This window comes from Lagopus muta, chromosome 21, assembly GCF_023343835.1.
Source record: "Lagopus muta isolate bLagMut1 chromosome 21, bLagMut1 primary, whole genome shotgun sequence".
Lineage (NCBI taxonomy): Eukaryota > Metazoa > Chordata > Aves > Galliformes > Phasianidae > Lagopus > Lagopus muta.
The window spans coordinates 3,076,578-3,094,295 of record NC_064453.1 but is presented as its reverse complement, the minus strand read 5'-3'; the positions used below and the strand labels follow the sequence as shown (position 1 = coordinate 3,094,295).

The following is a 17,718-nucleotide window of genomic DNA, read 5'->3' as shown; positions in this document are numbered from 1 at the left end:
GTTCATTTCAGCTGGTTTTGAGTGGAGATTCTATGAGAGCTTCTGTGCTACAATGCATGAGATGTTTTGATCACTGAAGTTGCTGTTAAAATATTTAACACCTACTACAATAACATGAAGACCCTTGGTAGCTTAGAATTAATCCTGTTTTCTTTTTTCCCCCGTGTTCAAAAATCGTTGTTGAAAACACGTTTGGAGGGAAAGATGTTCTTTTCCTTGTTTCCATTTTGCTGTTTGTTTCTTTGAAATAGCTCCTGCTCACCGGCCCCAGCGCGCCCATCTGTCAGCTCCAGCATTTGGTGTATTGCTTCCAAAGCTAGTTGTGATTGAGCATGGTAGCTAAATAGGGCAAGTAATGAAGGATGCTGCTCAAATCCCTCGGAGAGAATCTGCAGGACATCTGCGACCGTTTGCACGCTTTGGTTACTCGTAACGCCGGGGAGAGGACATGAAATCTCTTCAGATGTGAAGTGCAATGTGTCAGAGCTCTGTTTTGAAGTGTTTTATAAGAAAACTGGCACCTTGGAGGTGTTGCAAATGCTGTGGAAATCTGTATGTGTGTGGCTTTAAAGGGGACCTGCAAGATTTAGTTCCGCTCCGCACCCTTAAAGGAGGCCTTGATTTGTAAATGGTTGAGCAGATGTTTGTGCGCAGGGATGCCTTAATCCATTTACAGATTTGCCTTGATCTTGTTGGATGTCCAGAACTGCTGCATACTTGAAGCAGAAAAAAGGAGCTGGGAGGGAAGGGAAAATGGCCAAAAGCAGCAGCAATAGGACCCCAGGTGAGTTCTTGTGGAGAACTGCAGCAATGGGCACTGTTTTCATTCAGGTTGGAGTTCTGTAGCACCAGGAATCTATTTTGGGCTGAAACAGACACCAGAAAGCTCTTGCTGTTTGTGGTTTCTGCTATTCCGGATTCAACATGCAGCTATCTGCAGTCTTGGTGTGTAATGGCATGAATAACACAGTCACACTCGATGAGTGAGGGCCTGCCTGCTCTTTTGTGTGCATGTCCTTGTGAAATAACCAGCCTGACACCTCAGGGCAGCACCCACAGACGTCTGTGTGCTGACAGAGGCTCAGGTTGTGGGTTTAAGAAGGCTTATTGGCTAGGAGAGAACCCAACAAAACTGAGTTTTGTAGTCTTCCTTCATCACGGTTGCATATGCACAGGTGTTTGGGTCTCCTCTGCAGTGCTTCCCAGTGCCTGCTGTTGAAAGGCAATGGGCTGTAGTGGGGTGAATGGAAGCTTGGGGTCCTCCTGCTCAGTATAAGCTGTCCCTGCCTATCCTGCTCTGTTCAGCCTTGGTGTGCAGCACCATTTCTGCCTTCCAGACTTTGCCTGTTTGATTTCTTCCATGCATTAGGCAAGTTGTTTTTTTTTTTTGTCTTTGCCTGCAAATGTGCTGTTCAACACCCAGGAGTAAGTTGGGGTTTCCTCTGTGCATCTGGTGTGATCTGGAGCATTTTGTGCACAGCAGCACGTGTGCTGGAGTAATGCAGTAATTTTGTCTGGCACAATGCTGCCACTAGCAGTTCTTGTGTGGCATTACATGCCTTTTTAATGAAAGGCTTCGAGGAATGTGGACGTAGTGGAAAGATTTTCGTGTTGTTTATTGAGCGTCGTTAGTGCAATATTCCCACCAATAAGGCTGATGAGGACAGGAACAACAGTAAGAACTTTCTGGCCCAGTAACCTATTAGCAAACTGAGAGGTAGGGGTGAGAACAGAGTGATGCAGAGAGCTGTGGCCCAGAGCCCAGCGGTGGTGCAGCTGCCTCCTTTCCTTTGGGGATGCCCCTTTCCCTTTAGGCCTCCCTCCGACTCGTTGGGTGATTGGGATTAGCAGGAAGAAGTGTGACTACCAAGGGCATCAGAGATGGACTGAAGGAAACTGTCGTAACTGGATTTAAACATTCCTTTGAAGTGATACTTAGGCTTGGTTCCTCCTAAGAACAACGAACTGATAGCTGGTTGCTCAAAAGCAAAAGGTGCTCCTGGGGAAGATACGGTTTTATGCAAGTTTTGCTGTTGGCTATCTGGTACCACTTATGTTCCAGGGAGTCGGAGCCTGTAATTATTGGGGTTGAAGGACAGCATCCTGTTTCCTGTTTGTTGGTGTCTGAGAGTTAATAAGGAACTTTTATGATGGAATCTGAAACCATCTGTCCTCAGTGTCTGTTGGTTGCAGCTGTAAAGTATGGTGTCATTGAATTGTGCTGGTGTTGGTGCTCTGTGTCAGGCTGTATGTCTGGCTGGTTGGTAGGAACAAGCTGACTGGGATCGTGCTGCGTGAGGCCACAAGTTCCAGCCTTTTTCCTGATCCCTTCCTTTTCTTGTTTAGTTTTTGTGAATGTATGCATTGTATTTCTGGTCTGATGCAGAGATACAGCTGCGTGAGAATGGAGTAGGTTCCTGTCTTCTGAAATTCAGTCTGTCGTAAGCATGTTGCCCTTGTTTCCTGGCCATAGAAGTCTGCTTTCCTCCCTTTTGAGCCTCACCTCAGTCGTTCTTCAGTGTGAAAAGAAATGTTGTACTTTGGAAGACTGTGTCAGATGCAGCCTGATTTCCTTTTTAGTAATGCCTCTAGACCTTCTTTTTCAGAGTAAACGGGACCATCTCCTTATGAATGTCAAATGGTACTATCGCCAGTCTGAAGTCCCAGATTCAGTCTATCAGCATTTGGTTCAGGACAGACACAATGAGAATGGTAAGTTAGGCTCTCTAGAGTAAGGCCTTTACTTGTTCTCTGAATTTTAAGTCTGAAAAGCAGTGATGCTTTTGCATATGGATGTGAAGGAAAGACTGCTGATGAGGACCAGGCATTAGAAGATGGGTGATGGTGTTTATTTGCCTTGTTTGTTCCAACCAATGTAAGTCCTGTAACCATAGCTGTAATCGGATGTGTTTCACATATACTTAAACTGTATGGTCCTATGCTGAAGTCTTAGAGAATAGAAAGCAGCATTGGATCCTCTGTAGCACCTTAGTTGAGTTTCCTGCTTTTCTCTCTGCAAAAACAATTGTGTTCTTCAGTTTAATAGCAGCAGGGGAGGAAACTTAAGTACATATTCCAGTGTCGTTTATCTCTTGCCTCTAGGGGAGACATAACATTTCTACTGTAATTGGTGAATTTCCTTGAGGCAACAGTTAAGGTTCTGAAGATACTCTTAGGTGAATAGCGATGACAAAATTGATGCTTAAAATGTGCAATGCAGCATCTTTTTGCTACGTGACAATATAAAACTGAGCATATCTTCTTTCTGGAGGCATGAAGGATATTTGGCCTGTGCTTTAAGCAAAAGCTGCACGAACCTAACTCACTAATTTCTTTAAAACTTTATACATGGGGATTATAAACACATTGTCAGAAAGTGATCATAACTTCCCTTCAGATACAGCAGGGAAATTGGCTTTCAAAAATGGGTGCCACGTTATTTCCCTACCTTGCAGGCTGCGTAGAGAATTGGAGTGTTTGCTATCATAGCACTGAGAGCTCTGTCTGAGAAGCATCCTCTGACCTCGAGCTGTGAGAAACACCTGCAAGATGGTAAAGGTGGATGCTTTCAGTTTGTAGCTGATGTGTTGAGGTTTCTTGTTTTTGCTTTCTGGCAGACTCTGGACGAGAGCTTGTTATTACAGACCCAGTTATCAAGAACCGAGAGCTCTTCATTTCAGACTACGTCGACACTTACCACGCTGCTGCCCTCAGGTAAGCTGCAGAGGAAGTGGTGCAGCATCTGTGAGCTGGATGAGAAAAACCTTTCTGAGAGAGAGGAGCCTTTCCTGCTTTGGTTGGGGATCATTAGCATACTGCTCAGCTTTCTGCTCATCTCCTGCAGTAATTAACTTGTGTTATCTGTTCTCGTTCAAGAAGGAGCTGTAATTCTACAATCTCATTTTAATCCCAGTTAATCAATGTTGCTCAGAAGATATTGTTTCCCATCATTGCAAATTTAGATTATTGCCAGCTCCTGCAGAAATACTACCCTTCCCTCCTCCGTGTTTGATTTCACCATTAACAATAGCGTCTCTTTGGAAAGTGACTGTTAGCATGCAGCCCTGATAAATTGCATTAAAGACTTTGCTCTGAGGCGCCTGTCATTGTGGAAGCTCAGCTGAGAGCTCCATTAAAAGCTGGCTGCACAGACAGGAGGTAATGGGCTCCTGCATTGTTCCCTGCACGCTCCCCTTCCCAGGGGGTCGCTGCCCTCTTTGCCCACTAAGAGCTGAACTGACGTTGCTGACCTTTGGCTGAGCACAGGGATGCACCATTACTTCATGTTGCCAAATAGGAATCGTGAGGCATTATTTTTAGCAGATTTTCAGCGTGCCAAACGTGCATGGATATTGTCAGAATGCAAATTGAATAATCTCTCTGATAATAATGCTCAGATGGTGTTTCACCAGGACCATCTGGAGACATTTTCTTTGTTCAGAGTCACTTTGCTGAAGCTGTTAAAAGACAAAGTTGCAGCAAATTCTGTTACAAGGGGGGGGAAGAAATGTTTGATTTGCATATTAGAAGATGTTTGATAAACTTGAAACATTCCAGTGATGTGCTGTAATCCCGTGTGATGCCACAGCGCAGTCCTTGTGTTGCAGAATGCAGCCATCCTTGTCAAATCAGTGGGCTTGGAAAAGAGTTAGCAGGAGGTGGGCTGGCCTGAAGGAACCAGCCTTGGGAATCTGATTGTCATTTAAATACGGAGAGACTGAGCTGTGTGGAATTGCCATGGGGATATTCTAGCTTCAGTTCTGTGTTCCTGCTGTTTTCTTGCTTAAAGAGAAAGGTACAAGATGGGGTGTTTGTATACCAGGACAACTTGGAAAATAACCTTTTCTTCTTCCTCTCTGAAAACAGTGAAGGATGTTCTGCATTTTCCATTCTTTTGTTAATTTTACATGGCTCGTAGATGGCATCATGTACCTCTGCAGGATAAAGGTTTACTTCTGTTGATTTTATTTAGCAAATTGTAATTAATGCTTGTCAGTGAGTTTTGGTGTACAAGGCACATGAGGGTAATTGCACCTGGAGCTCTTACATTTGGAGAGCATACAGCAGCAGAGTGCATTGGGATGCCTGGAAGCGAGGTTAACTTGAAATTCTAGTTTATTTCCTATGAAATGAGATTATTTCTGTGCTCTCTGCAAACAAATGGGTCTGGTCACACAATGAGTTGATGACAAACTAGGAAATAAAACCAGTGACTGTAACTTCCAATCTTCTGCTCTAACTAGCAGAAAGAGCTAGAGGATGCTCGCAGATCCCCTCTAGTAAAGTGTAGTGCAACTTCTCTGAAGCACTGTGTCTTGCTTTCCTGAATGTAGATAATACAAGCTTATTTGGCCAGCAGTTACTATTGACTGTCAGGTAAATTATTGGAAGGCAACTTAAACTTTACCTTTCATGTGAAATACCAAAAGAGATGTCCCTTACTAGGGGCAAACTGGGGAACTAGATTCAGGCATGGAGGATAAAACAAATGCTGGTGAGCAAGTTTTTCTCAGTGTTTCTCTGTGGGAGATCTCCATTATGGACCCTGTTAATGTTCCACTACAGCATGGCATGACACAGGCAGCATTCACTGTTGCTTTGCCCTTTGCCAGAAAGGTAATTGGCTGAGAATTGCAGGCCATCACAGGAACAGTGGTGTGCAGCCCCAGCTCTCAGGATAGCCAGGTGGATTCTGTCCTGCTCACCTTGCTGGTCCTCCTGGTGTTTTTCCCTCACTTTCAGTGCTTGAGGTTGTGTGGGAGAGTTTGTTATGAAGCAGTTTGCTGTTCTTGCTGTTCTGTGGTTTGTTTTGTGTACTTGACAGGATCAAACCAATCTTGAAGTAGTCTGAAAATGTTCTGAACTGGAAGCTTGTGTGGCTTTCTGAATAAAAGCCCAACTTCCCAAGCCATGTGGGCAGTAGAACTTTAGAAGCTTCCTTAAGAAGAAAAAAGCAATAGAAGGACTGCATAAACCTTAGAAAGAAGGCATTTTCATGATTGTGTTGCCAGGGCAGGCACTGTTTGTCTCTCTACCAGGTGGAGGTGGGACTCTTAAGGCTGAATGGGAGTTAATGAGTGTGCTGTGTAGTCTGACATGCTGTGTCTTCCATTGCCACCACAGGATGGAACTGCATGGGTCCTGTTAAAACAGGCTTGTATGAGGATTTTGCATATGAGAACTGTGACTCATGCACCGATTACCATGGTGTTTAATTAAGATAACTTATTTACAACAGAACTCTAATACCATCTTCCCTCTTTCTTGCAGGGGAAAGTGTAACATCTCCCATTTCTCTGACATTTTTGCTGCTAGAGAGTTTAAAGCGAGAGTGGATTCATTTTTCTACATACTGGGCTATAATCCAGAGACGAGGTAAGAGAAGTGACTTTTCAAGGCATCCTTTACCACAGATTTGAGCCTGCAGGAACAGGAAACCTTTGAAAGGGGAGAAAAGCCGAAATCAAGCAGGATGCTGATAGGAAAGTGGGGTAGAGGGAGTGTGAAGGAGAAGCTGCCTGTTCCTGCTATGCTTTTTTATACAAGTAGAATTTAATATATATATAAAATTTTATATGTCCATGTGTGTATACACATAAATAGTGCCCGATAAATGCTTAAATACCCAATTTAGATCTGTGGATTTATTTTTACGGGGTGTAAGCAGTAGCAGGAGTTGTTAGGGATCTTGCTGAGTAAGTGCACATTGTGGAAAATGCTCACAAGATTCGTGTGCATCTTCTAGGAAGCACTGCTGAACTGCTAAGAAATCGCACTGAGAGTTTTTAAATGTGGAAGATGTGCATTCAGATGTAACTGCCCCTGTAGGATTCCTTACCAGGAGCTACTTGGTGCTCTGCTGGCCTTGAGTGTAGTTGAGATAGAGAGGGAACTTTTTTCTAGCAATTGAAGCCTCTATGAAGCAGGTTTGTTCAGCACACTCTTCTGGTCCATGGAGTCCTTGGAGTCTTGCTGGGTGTTGTCTGAGCTGCCTTTATCAGCTAGGTTCACACCTTCCTTATTCTCAAGTCCAGATGCTTAGCTCATTTTCATCTGCTTAGTTCTGTAAGTCAGAGCAACCTTACAAGCCCTGTCCTATGGAGTTTGCTATCTAGGGGCGTTTTCTGTGTGTGCTTGCCTGTCAAATTGATGGAGGTTGGTGAAGGGCTGTGCTGGCTGAATGCAGTATAGTTTCAACACAGAAAACACAATTACCTTGTGGACCTCTATTTCTAGTGATATTGTCAAGGACAACAGTTACTTTAATTAGATAAGCATACAAGTAATAAATAAATGCATTGTTCTATTGTAGATGAATGATTTTTAATGGAATGTAAATCCTCTTGCTCCAAGGCGTAGCCTGCCACTAACTGCTTGCAGTTGTAAAGAAACTCTGTGTGTGTTATTACATAATTGCCTATTTCTGAGGTTTCCTGTACCTTACTCTGAAGTGTTTTAAGCCATCGGTATGTCTGAAGCAGGATATTGGATTAAGTGTAATCCTTGAATTGATTCAGTCTACGTTGATAGTAACTTTAGTCAGTATAGGTCCCTAGGAGGCAATCCTGCTAGTGTATGCTGCTGAGCTCTGGGGAGAAAAAAGCACGTCAAGTCCATTAATATCTCACAGTACATTATGTTAAATTGCTTTTGTTAATGCTATTTGTGTGTTTTTTTGGAGAAGTCCAAAAAGACCAAGTTTGTTGTGGTGCATCTCTGATGCTCAGCGTCACACTGGACCCCTGTTTTAACTTCATCACTTCTCAGTGCGTTTTGATTTTGAGGCAGAGAACAGTAAATGAACTACTTGCACTGGTGTTGGAGTTTGCTGTTTAATGATTGCAAAATGCCATTTGTGCCAGAGCTGTCAGGCAGTTCTAAACTCACTTTATGTGGAAATAGCTGTTAATTCTGCTGAGTATTTCTACATAGAGAACGTATGAGATCAAAGAAGTGACAAAGCATTGCACTTAGTGCCCAGCTGATTGCTCAGAGCAGCCAGCTCTGTGTCTTTGGTTGCAGCCATGCCTTATTAAGCTTGTTTTGGGCTCAGGACGTTCAGAGTAAGGCCTGAGTTCGGGCTGCTTTGGCCCATGCTCAACTGTTTGCTACTGCATTACAGCAGTGCTGCTTTACTGCTGCCTTCTTCTAGCTGTATTTGGCATTTGGAAGTGGAAGCGTCCTACCATGACAACAGAACTGTGTCTTGAGCTTGATCTGACTTTCTCCTCTGGTGTTTCATGTCACGTGGTGAACATGGAAGACTTTTTTGTGGCGAAGCATGGATGTGTTACAGGGACAGCTCGGGATATGGCTGTGAATCCCTCCCAGCTGCACTGCAGCAGTGTGGGACAGGGTACCTTCTTAGGCCAAGCTGGGTTGCATTACAAAGCTGTATTTCCCTTTGAGTGCTTTCAGTTTGTATTGCACATGAGGTGCTGGCGTTCCTGTCGGGCCTCTTGGTGTGTTGGGAATCCGGCTACTTGCAGTGCTTTGGTGTGCTAAGATGTCCCAAGGCCTGGATGTGAAGGAGGCCCTGTGTGTCTGTGGGTGACTTCTCTTCACAGGCGATGGGAAGCTGGTTTTGTGCTCTGGATTTTGGTTACACTCTTCAGTGATCCTCACGTGGGTTCAGTGGTTGAATAGAAAAGTCAAAAGGAGGGTTGACACCTTGAGCTGAGTGTTAATCAGCTTGCAGGCAGGTGTGAGCTGTGTTCATGGCTCTCCATTGCGGAATATCTCCTCTGAAGGGGCAGCCAGCTGGGACAGAATGTTCTTTTTACATTCAGTCTTTAAAATAATTTGTTAGACAAGGGGGATATTAGAGAAGGGAGCCGAGTGAGAGGACCTATAAATCTGATTACTTCATTGTCTGCAAGAGGAATTCTATTAGAAGCCTGAATCAAGTTTCTGTTCCTTCTCCTGTCAATAGGAAACACAGCAGATGGAATACAAGTTTCAGGCCTAGGGACAGATGAGAAAAGTGTGTCTTAGGAAGCCAGTAAGGAGTTGTGTGCGATTTACTGAACGCCCTCCTTTAGAGAATAATTGAAGTTCAAGAAGAAATTTACATCCACGACCAAAATGGGAACAGACTAAAAAGGAGCAGGGAGCTCCTGTGTTTCCATTCCTCTGGTTACATTTTAGCAGTCAGAATATTCTGATTCCATGTGTATTGCGGTGCCCAGGGCAGTGAGAGGGGGTGAGACAGCCACACCTATCCATCCTTATGTCTCAAAGCACAGCCTTGAAATGAGTTCCAATTATGCTTGCACTTAGTAGAGCATTATGACAGTTTGTGTCGTGGTTTGTTTACACAAGGCAATTTCTGCAGCATATATTAAGTGCAATTTGGAAAAAGAAAAGAGTTTAGCGATTTTAAATACCATCAGGAAGGTGTATGAAGTGCAGGTCTGTGTGTATGGTATGCTCCCAGGGCAGGGAGCAGGAGGTGCTGAGCTGTGGTCATTGTGCCTGCTGGCTCACAGCACGCTATGATGGCCTGTGCTGCACGTTGGCTCCTTGTGTCTATGAGGTTATCTCTGGATTAAATAATGGCAGACAGCTTTTTCTCAAGTACACGTTGTCAACTCAAGCACAATAAAGCAATCCAGAATGAGAAGAAATGAATCCAGAAGTGCCTTTTGGCTGTCACTGAAATAGAGGTTCGGTACTTCTGTGCTCCTAAATCTTCTGACTTAGAAGTGCTCTGCAGGAAGGGGCTGTGCAGAATGTATGGGGCAGCTATGTTGTTCTTGTCAGTAGGTGGGGAAATGTGGTCAGTCTGCCTGTGAGTTTGCTGCCTTTCTCCTTTTTGGCAGAGGCTGTGTTTGAGCTAAGTCCATCTTTCCTGTATGCCAAGGCCCAGATCCTTGAGCTGCTCAGGGAGGGTCCAGCAGGTCCTGTAGGGGCATGGTAGCTAATGCTTGGTTTGCTTGGATTGGTTCTGCATCCTCAGGATGGGGCAGGGGCACAGGGTGGGCAGCAGGAAGCTTGGGGTGGCAGTAGGGTGGGAAGACCCACAGGTGTATCCACCTGGGGGAGGAAATCTGTGATGGTTCGTGGCCTGGTTCGCTTTGCTTGGTCTGAGTTGTTTTGTTTCTAAAAGTTTGTAATCACCAAACTTTTTGTTCCTTTGTAGTCTGGAAGTAAACTCAAGCATCTGGTCTGAAGCGGAGGCAGGGATTCTCATGAAAGCATTTTATGCCATGGGGGAGAGGGGTACGATTAATTTCTTGCACATACTATAGCTAAGAATGTTGCTCATAATCATTCTAACGAGCAGGAATGGAAGCATGCAGGAGGAAGTGTCAGCAGAGCACCAGGCTGTGCAGCTCCTGGGGTGATGGCATGGCTGTGCTGCTGGCACTGCTGCTCCCAGGCTGTCACAGCTGCAGGGACAGGGAGAGAGCAAAGGCAAAACGAAGGGAAGTAGGGGTAGAGCGAGGGAGAGCGAAGGGGAATCGGCGTGCTGCTGCATTTACGCCGTGTGTCGCGATGTGAAGCTTGTGTCACTCATATCTCCAAAAGCCTTTAAGCTTTTCAACTGCTGCTGTTTTTCAAAAGCCAATCATGAACCCAAATTTAAAAAAAAAAAGAAAGTAAAAGCTCTTAAGGCGCGTCTCGGGCTCAGCGCGTTGGCTGTCCCAGAGCCCCTGGTGAAGGCCCCACTTCCCTGCACACTAGCTTGGCTGGCGGAGCTGCAGCTTTCTCCTGCTGTATGCACGGCACCAGCGGGCTGAGATTGATTGCGTGGGGAGCGGCGTGCGGCCGAGGGAGGGTCACAGCACATGCTCAGTGCCGGCAGTCCGAGGGCGAAGTTTCTGCGTTCTGCGTGCAGGCTTAGGTCATAGCACAAGCTCAGTGAAAGCTCGCTGAGGTCTCTCAGCCTGCATGTGCCTCCATTTTGAGTTGGTAGAGTGGAAAAGGCAGAGTTTGAGCTGTTAAGTAGGAGGTTCAGGAATACATCTGAACCCACCAGAGCCTGTCATAGTCATGGATGATCCATTCAGCCCCTGCAGGTAGGCTGCATCACTCTGGCCTCCCCTAAGCAATGCTGATTTTTGCTGTTATTTGTGACTTCTGCAATGTTTATGAAATCATGTCCTTCTTATTGCATGCTCCTCAGAAGCTTGTAATCCCACCAGCTTTGCTGCACAGCTCTGCATGAGGGCACGGAGCAGGGGATCTGCTGGCGCAGGGGTGCATGTAACAAAATGCTGGAGCTGTCTGCGCTGACGGCTTTTCTCCCCCCCTTTTGATTTTTTCCCCCCCTCCCTCGGTGGTGCAGTTTGCATTTTGGCCGTGCTGTCTGCATGCCAGCCTCATGGCATCTATGCTGGGAGCTGCCCAAAAGGGGATGTCTGGGGCCTGCAGCATTCTGGGGGGTGTCGGCCCTGCTGCCGTTCCTCGGGGGATCAGAAATCCCAAAAGCAGCGTGGCTCTGCTCGCCTGTCAGCTGCATGCAAATAACACTTGTGCATCCTAAATGTGGTGATGTTGTTGTATGCAGTGAGGTGCTTGGCATGTGGCAGCTGGGCAAGCTGCAGTCTCAGAGGGCTAGTTGAATTTGTAGCCTCCTGAATGAAGGAGAGGACTCTGGCTCTGTGCAATGATAACGTGCCTGCAATTGGCTGTGAGGTTTGTGTGGGGCCAGACACAGCCACAGCAACTTGTTGCTGCTAAATGGGATGTGGTCTGAGGGGCTCAGGTGAGCGGGAGCAAGCTCAGCTCTGCAGCAGGTGCAAGCAGGAGGGCTGGGGCAGGGAGAGCAGGGAGAGCTGTGCTGTGATGTCGGGCTGCAGGCTGACCTGTCACTGCTCCACCTGTAGTCACTGCTGGACTGCCTGCCTTGTGTCGGAGGGCAGGCGGTGACTGATGAGCAGGGCTGCTAGGTTTCATCTGCACTGGTGCTCTGTCTGAAATAACGTTCCCTTCTCTGTTTGCGCTTACGGAGTGCAGAAATGCAGAGTGCTTCACACGGTGTGGATCACTGCTGATATTTGTTGCTGGCTGAAGCAGAGCTGTGCTCATAATTGTAGAAATGATGTTCCCCTGAACTTCAGCCTGGCTGAATCGCTGCAGAGTTGTGTTGCCTCCGTATGCCTGGGAAGCATTCTTATTCCTAATAAAGGAGCCACTCAAATGCATCCAGAAACACAACGCTGCTCTGCAGCTGCACAGGGATGTGGCATCTTGTGTCCTTACGTTTCATTTTTATGTTCTCTTGTATGCAGAAGGGAAATACGCAAGGGATGGGGGCTACCAAGTGGTCTGCTTAGTGCTGCTCATCAGTGAGTGCATGCTCATGCATTTAAAAAGGATTGGAAGAAGAATGCCAGTTTTAACTTGAAACGAGAATTTGGTCCCGCTTATTTTTACAGGTTGGAGGTTAAGTTAAAATAGCACAGATGGACAAAAGATGGGAGCACCTCTAAGCTGTTACAAAACCAAATCTGTTTGTCATGTTCAAGTATGGCATTGGGCAAAGCGAGTGCTGCTGGAACAATCTGCCAAATAAGGCATCCTTTGCTTAATTGCACACACATGGGAGCTCGTGGGCACGACGTGGTGCTGTCAGCTCCACCAGCTCCCTGCTGAACCATGCCTCTGGTGTCAGAGCTCCTGAGGTTTGCACAGCCTGCCTGCTCTGGGCTGCCAGTGGTGCAGAGGCCCTCTGTCCTTGCTCAGATGCTCCTGTGCTGCTAGCAGAGCCTGTTGGCAGAGATGTGCTGGTAGCTGCAGCTCCATAGGGCTGTCTGAGGTTGCCCATTTCTCTGGGTCGCTGCTTGTATTGCATTCTTCAGGTGCAGGAATGCTGACCAAGTTCTTGATAGTCTTATTTTTTTATTTTTTTTTAACTATTATTATTTCTGGGCTTTATTTTTGTTTCTTTCAAAACTCTTTATCAGTATGATTACCTCTTCTTTCTGCCTTCCAGCTCTCTGGGCTGTAATTTGTTTTAATTAGGGCTTTGTATTCCCAACCAGGATGGTAGAATTTGGGGTTTCTGGCCTTGTGATCAAAGTACTGATGTCATCTCTATTTGGAAGTAGGCACGTTAAAGAGGTGATCAGTGGAGGCTGCAAGCACAGCATTACCCATGTAGGTAATTCCTCTATGGAGAGAGTGCTGGTTTCCTCCCAGTGACTTGCTCTTGGCCTGGCTGTGCCATGATTGCTTCCATCCTGCCTTTTTGCACGAGGATGGTGCTTCTAAAGACCACGTAACCTTAATTCTCAAGGAGGAACCTGACGCTGAAATAACACTGTGCAAAAGCTTTCCCTGTCAGGCTCAAACATCTGCAGCCACTTCCTTCCCCAGAGAGCAGCAGGAAGCACAGCCCTCTGCTTCCCCCAGGCTCTCCCTCTGCAGTCAGCAGGCAGGTCTGAGCTCGTGCAGGAGATGCAGACGTTGGTGCAGGCATATTCGTTCCTGCTTTGGATTGAGCAATCACCAGAGGCGTTCCCATAAGAGTTGGTTTGGCTGAAACACAGGTCTGATTGTTATTATTATTTTTTTCAGTTGGAACAGAGAATTGCTTATGCAACTTTTTATTATAACGTGCTCTGCTACAAACAGGTCCTAAACCAAACTTGACTTCCCATGGCTGCATTAGCAAGAGTATTTTCTGAGCGTTGTGGGACTCCTAGAAAAATGTGGCTGCAAACAAACCCTGTGTTAAGACGGGGGCAGACTGGACACATGAAGTTATGCAACTCGACATGAAATTTCGGATGGTAGGAAATAACTGTAGGAAGAAGTTAGCAAGCTGTAGTTCAGTCTCTCAGCAGATGTCTGGAGAAGGCAGCAGGGCTGTGACGTGGGACAGAGCTGTGCTGGAGGCTGCTTTGCAGCACTGCTGACGTCCCACGAGTGCTGGTGCTGCAGAACAGCAGTGCCTGTGCATTCTGCACCATTAATGCTCAGCAGGCAAAGACTGGTGCTGCGGTGTGAGGCCTGGCTGTGCTGCACAGGGCAGTGTGAGGCAGAACATCCTGCCAGGTGGGGCTCTGGGGGGGGAGGCAGCCACACTTCGAGCCCTCATAAGCTCGTTTGTGATCACCATGGTTGGACTGCAGTCATTTTTTCGTCCCTCTAAAGAGCATTGGGGTGGGGAGGGCTGCTGCTGAGGTTGTGGCACTCCTGGTTTCCCATCTTCAACTTCTTTTTTTTGTTTTTTAGTTACTTTTGCATAAGTGATATGGACCTGTTGCAGTAGGGAATGGGTTTTAGAAAGCAGGTTTTGAAAACCCTTGGAGAGAGCTGTGCAGAAGATGGGAAAAATGAATGCGTTTAAATCTTCATTCTGAAGCATCCTTCTAGCATAATTACAGAGCACCTCAGTGCGTGGGATCAGAGTGATTAGACCAGGAATGGCACGGGACACTGCTGCATCGCAGGGCAGAGCAGTGCAATTAGTGCATGGCACGTTCCTTGCTGTGCTTCAGTGGTAAAAGGGAAAGCATGAAAGCAGCAGCAGTGCCGTTTCAAAGGCTCCCCTGGGTACGTGTGACCCCTGACCTGGGAGGTCTGCTCCCTGCCTGCTGGCTCTCAGAAGCATGGAGCCTATGGGGTGTGCTGCGCTGGGGCACTGCCTTGTGCTCGCATCGAGGGCAGCTCAAAGCTGGGGCTGTGCAGAAAACTGCTGTGCATGAAAACCTACAAAAGCGTTCAGCTTCTGCCTCTGAACTCTGGGATTTTGCAGCAGATTTGCAGCATTAAATTCCATATGGCTGTGGCAGTGCGGTAAGAGCGGTTGGTGCTGCAGAGCCTGATCCTGAGCCATCCTCACTGCTGGCCTGGCTGCTCCCTGGCAGCTCAGCCCCTTTGCTCACCATGCCATGGTCCTTCCCTGCGTGATGAAGGCAGGTGACCAAACAGGGGATGATAGGCGTGTTCCTGCACTGCAGGACCTGTTGTTGGCAGCCTTCCTGCTGCTCCTTTCTCTGCTTCACCTCTGAACTGCTCTCTGCAGTGCTGCTCTCGGCCCCGACCCTCCAACCTCCCCTTTCCTTAGAATCACAGGGACCAAGCCTTTGGAGCTGACCCACGTCGCTGTGCTCTGCTGGGATCAGTGGGTGCTGGAGCTGCCCTGCTCTGCTGGAGAGGTTTCTGCCTCTTTGATATTCCGTCGCAGGCTTCCATCTCTCCCTGACCAGCCCCTGTTTACTTTTCAGAATACAACGTTGCCATGGCAACAGGTTACTTTTCAAAGGGAACATCTTGTCATTATATTTAATCCACTGCAGCTGAAGAGGACTGAAATATTAAGTTGTTGTTGCTATGGATACTGCTTTGTTACATCGGTTTCTTTTGTGTCAGATTTCATATACCGTGTTGGGTCCTCTTTTTTCCTTCCCATAGAATAAACACGGATCGCCTCGCCATCATTATTGTAATTGTGCTCCACCAATATAATTTGGCTTACAACTCTATGGTACGTTTTAGTTTCCATAGCAAGAATTTTTCTTTCCGTTTGCAAATCCGTTCCTGGGGAGACAGAAACTGTCTGAAAGTATTGGACACGTTGTGCCCCCTTGCAGCAAGCAGCTCCCATGGTCTGACCACCCCCTGCCCAGTGCTCACTGCTCTGCACAGCCCATACCTCCCTGGGGTCCCCTTGGGGTGGGAATGCCATCAGCAGATGCTGAGTTGGGTGATGGGGGCACACAGGGCCGTTTCTCCCCTGCCACAGTTACAGGAATCACCCCATCCAAGATTTTGCTGTTATCTTTGCAGTTCCTCGTAGGATGGATGCTAGGGCACATGCAGTCTCGATTCTGTGATGCTGCATTATTAATATTCAGTGTCATGCAAACGAAGGAACTGGGAGTTGGGGGAGAATTTGGAGTGTTGTTGTTTTTTTTTTCCCCTACCTATACCAAAAATTGTGAACTTTGCACAAATAGGTTCTGTTTTTCAGCAGCCTTTGGCTTGGGTGAAGGATGGTAGCTGGCAGGAACTGCACAGACATGTCTCAAGCCTGACTTGCAGTGACTAGCAGAGATGTGCATGGCTTTAGAACCTGTTTAGAACCTTGCTTGGGAGTAAAGCAAGAGCATCAGCATTTGTTGTTGCCTTTCCTTTCGTGCCTTACAGGGAAGAATTCTCACACATTACAGCTGTAAAAGTGCACATTTCATTTATAACTTGGTTGTAAATACAAACCCTGCTCTCTGAGTTCAACCATTTCCCTGCATAACCTGAAAACGAAAGTGTCAGGTCACATCTCACACAAGTATCCATTGGAGAAGGTTCTTTTCAGGAGCCTTCTGGCAATGCTGCTGGAGAGCAGGTTGGTGTACCAGGACGGCAGCATGGTGCAGGCACCACAGCATAGGGCTGAGTTACAAAACCAGTTTCAGTTCCTGCCTGACAGGTGCTCCTATCCTTCTCTTTGATAAGGTCCGTTCACATGCACTGCTGTAGCTTCCCCACTTGGGAATAAGATCTCAGAATGATCCATGAGGTGAAGCTCAGTGCGCGCTTTCATCTCAGAACGTCAAAGTACATTGCAGGTGTTCACAAGGCACGCAGATATCCATGTCAGAAAGCCCTCTGGTTTTAACATGTAGCAGTGTGTGCTGCTCTGGGTGGTTGGCCTGGTGCAGGGCTGGCACTTTTCTGGTTGTGGGTTTGAATTTCTGTGGTTTAAAGTAAACCATTTCTCTTCATCACTTCGCATCACCACGAACGTAGCAGGGTTGAATAAGAAATGCTGGTGGTGTGCTTTCCTGCTGTCTATATGGTAATAAAGGGCAGACTTGACTGATACAGTTCTATTCATCCTCGGTTCCCTGGTAATCCTGTACAAAACATGGGAGGAAAAATGTGTTTTATTATTCGGAATGACAGAGTAACTCTTGAATGGTTTTCCAGAGCTCATCTGGAAGAGGGATTATTTGTTGCAGATTCTGCTAACACAAAACTCCGCTATTCAAACATGAACAACTCAAATTACTCCTTAACAGATTATTTAGAAAGAAAATGTCCATAAAGGTGTTCATAAGGAAGGCATCCATCCCTGTGTGCTTGTTGATAGCTTGTGCTTTGCATGTCGTCTGCGTTCGGATTTGGCGTTGCAGTGGGCAGTTCTGGGGTTGTAGCTGTAGCAGAGGTGAGGTGCTGCCTGGGCACTGGGGCACTGGGAGGGCTTGTAGAGGCTCTCTGATATCAGTGTTATTTCTATATTGCATGGAAACACGAAAAAGGAGGAGATGTGTGTTGCAGCATCACTGCCCGATGCTTTCCTGCTGCTGTGGTTTCACGTCGTGCTTGGGAGTGACCTCCACCTTGTCCTAACAGTGGGACTGAAAGTTCCAGATTTGTCCTGTTGCTGTTTGCCATTTGCAGTGTGGCCTGTCATGTTCCTGAGTATATCTTTTTTTTTTTTTCTTTTAAAGAATGTGTTATTTTTGCTTCTTTTCCATTTGCATTGGAAATACAATGACAGAAATGCAGGCCATTATCCCAGGTTTCATTAATCATAATTCTTTCTCATTACTGGTTTTTCTTTTTATATTAGGAGGCTAAACAGTACCCAAGGTGAAATCAGAGTTGGACCCAGTCATCAGGTAAGGGATTTTGTTTGTACTTGAATAGCTGCAGGACTTGCTGCTAGGCACTTACCCTGTTCAGTGCACACTTAGAATTGTATTCGCTCAAAGACAACGAGCTTCTGAGGTTAATCATGAGTTCCTTAGAACTCCTTAGCTG

The 17,718-nt window shown here is 46.5% G+C and overlaps 1 protein-coding gene across 5 annotated transcripts in view; it reads left to right on the top strand.

The window, feature by feature from the left end:
* Positions 1-17,718, top strand: part of RERE (arginine-glutamic acid dipeptide repeats) — a 168,315-nt gene that overhangs the window by 78,522 nt on the left and 72,075 nt on the right. For 4 of the 5 annotated variants that reach the window (XM_048967868.1, XM_048967865.1, XM_048967866.1 and 1 more), the window contains exons 4-7: positions 2,607-2,712; positions 3,618-3,714; positions 6,271-6,375; positions 17,528-17,576. In XM_048967868.1, the coding sequence (XP_048823825.1) occupies positions 2,607-2,712; positions 3,618-3,714; positions 6,271-6,375; positions 17,528-17,576 (357 nt within the window). Of the gene's footprint in view, positions 1-2,606; positions 2,713-3,617; positions 3,715-6,270; positions 6,376-10,795; positions 11,022-17,527; positions 17,577-17,718 lie in introns of those variants that run through there. The other variant, XM_048967869.1, reaches the window with a different exon arrangement.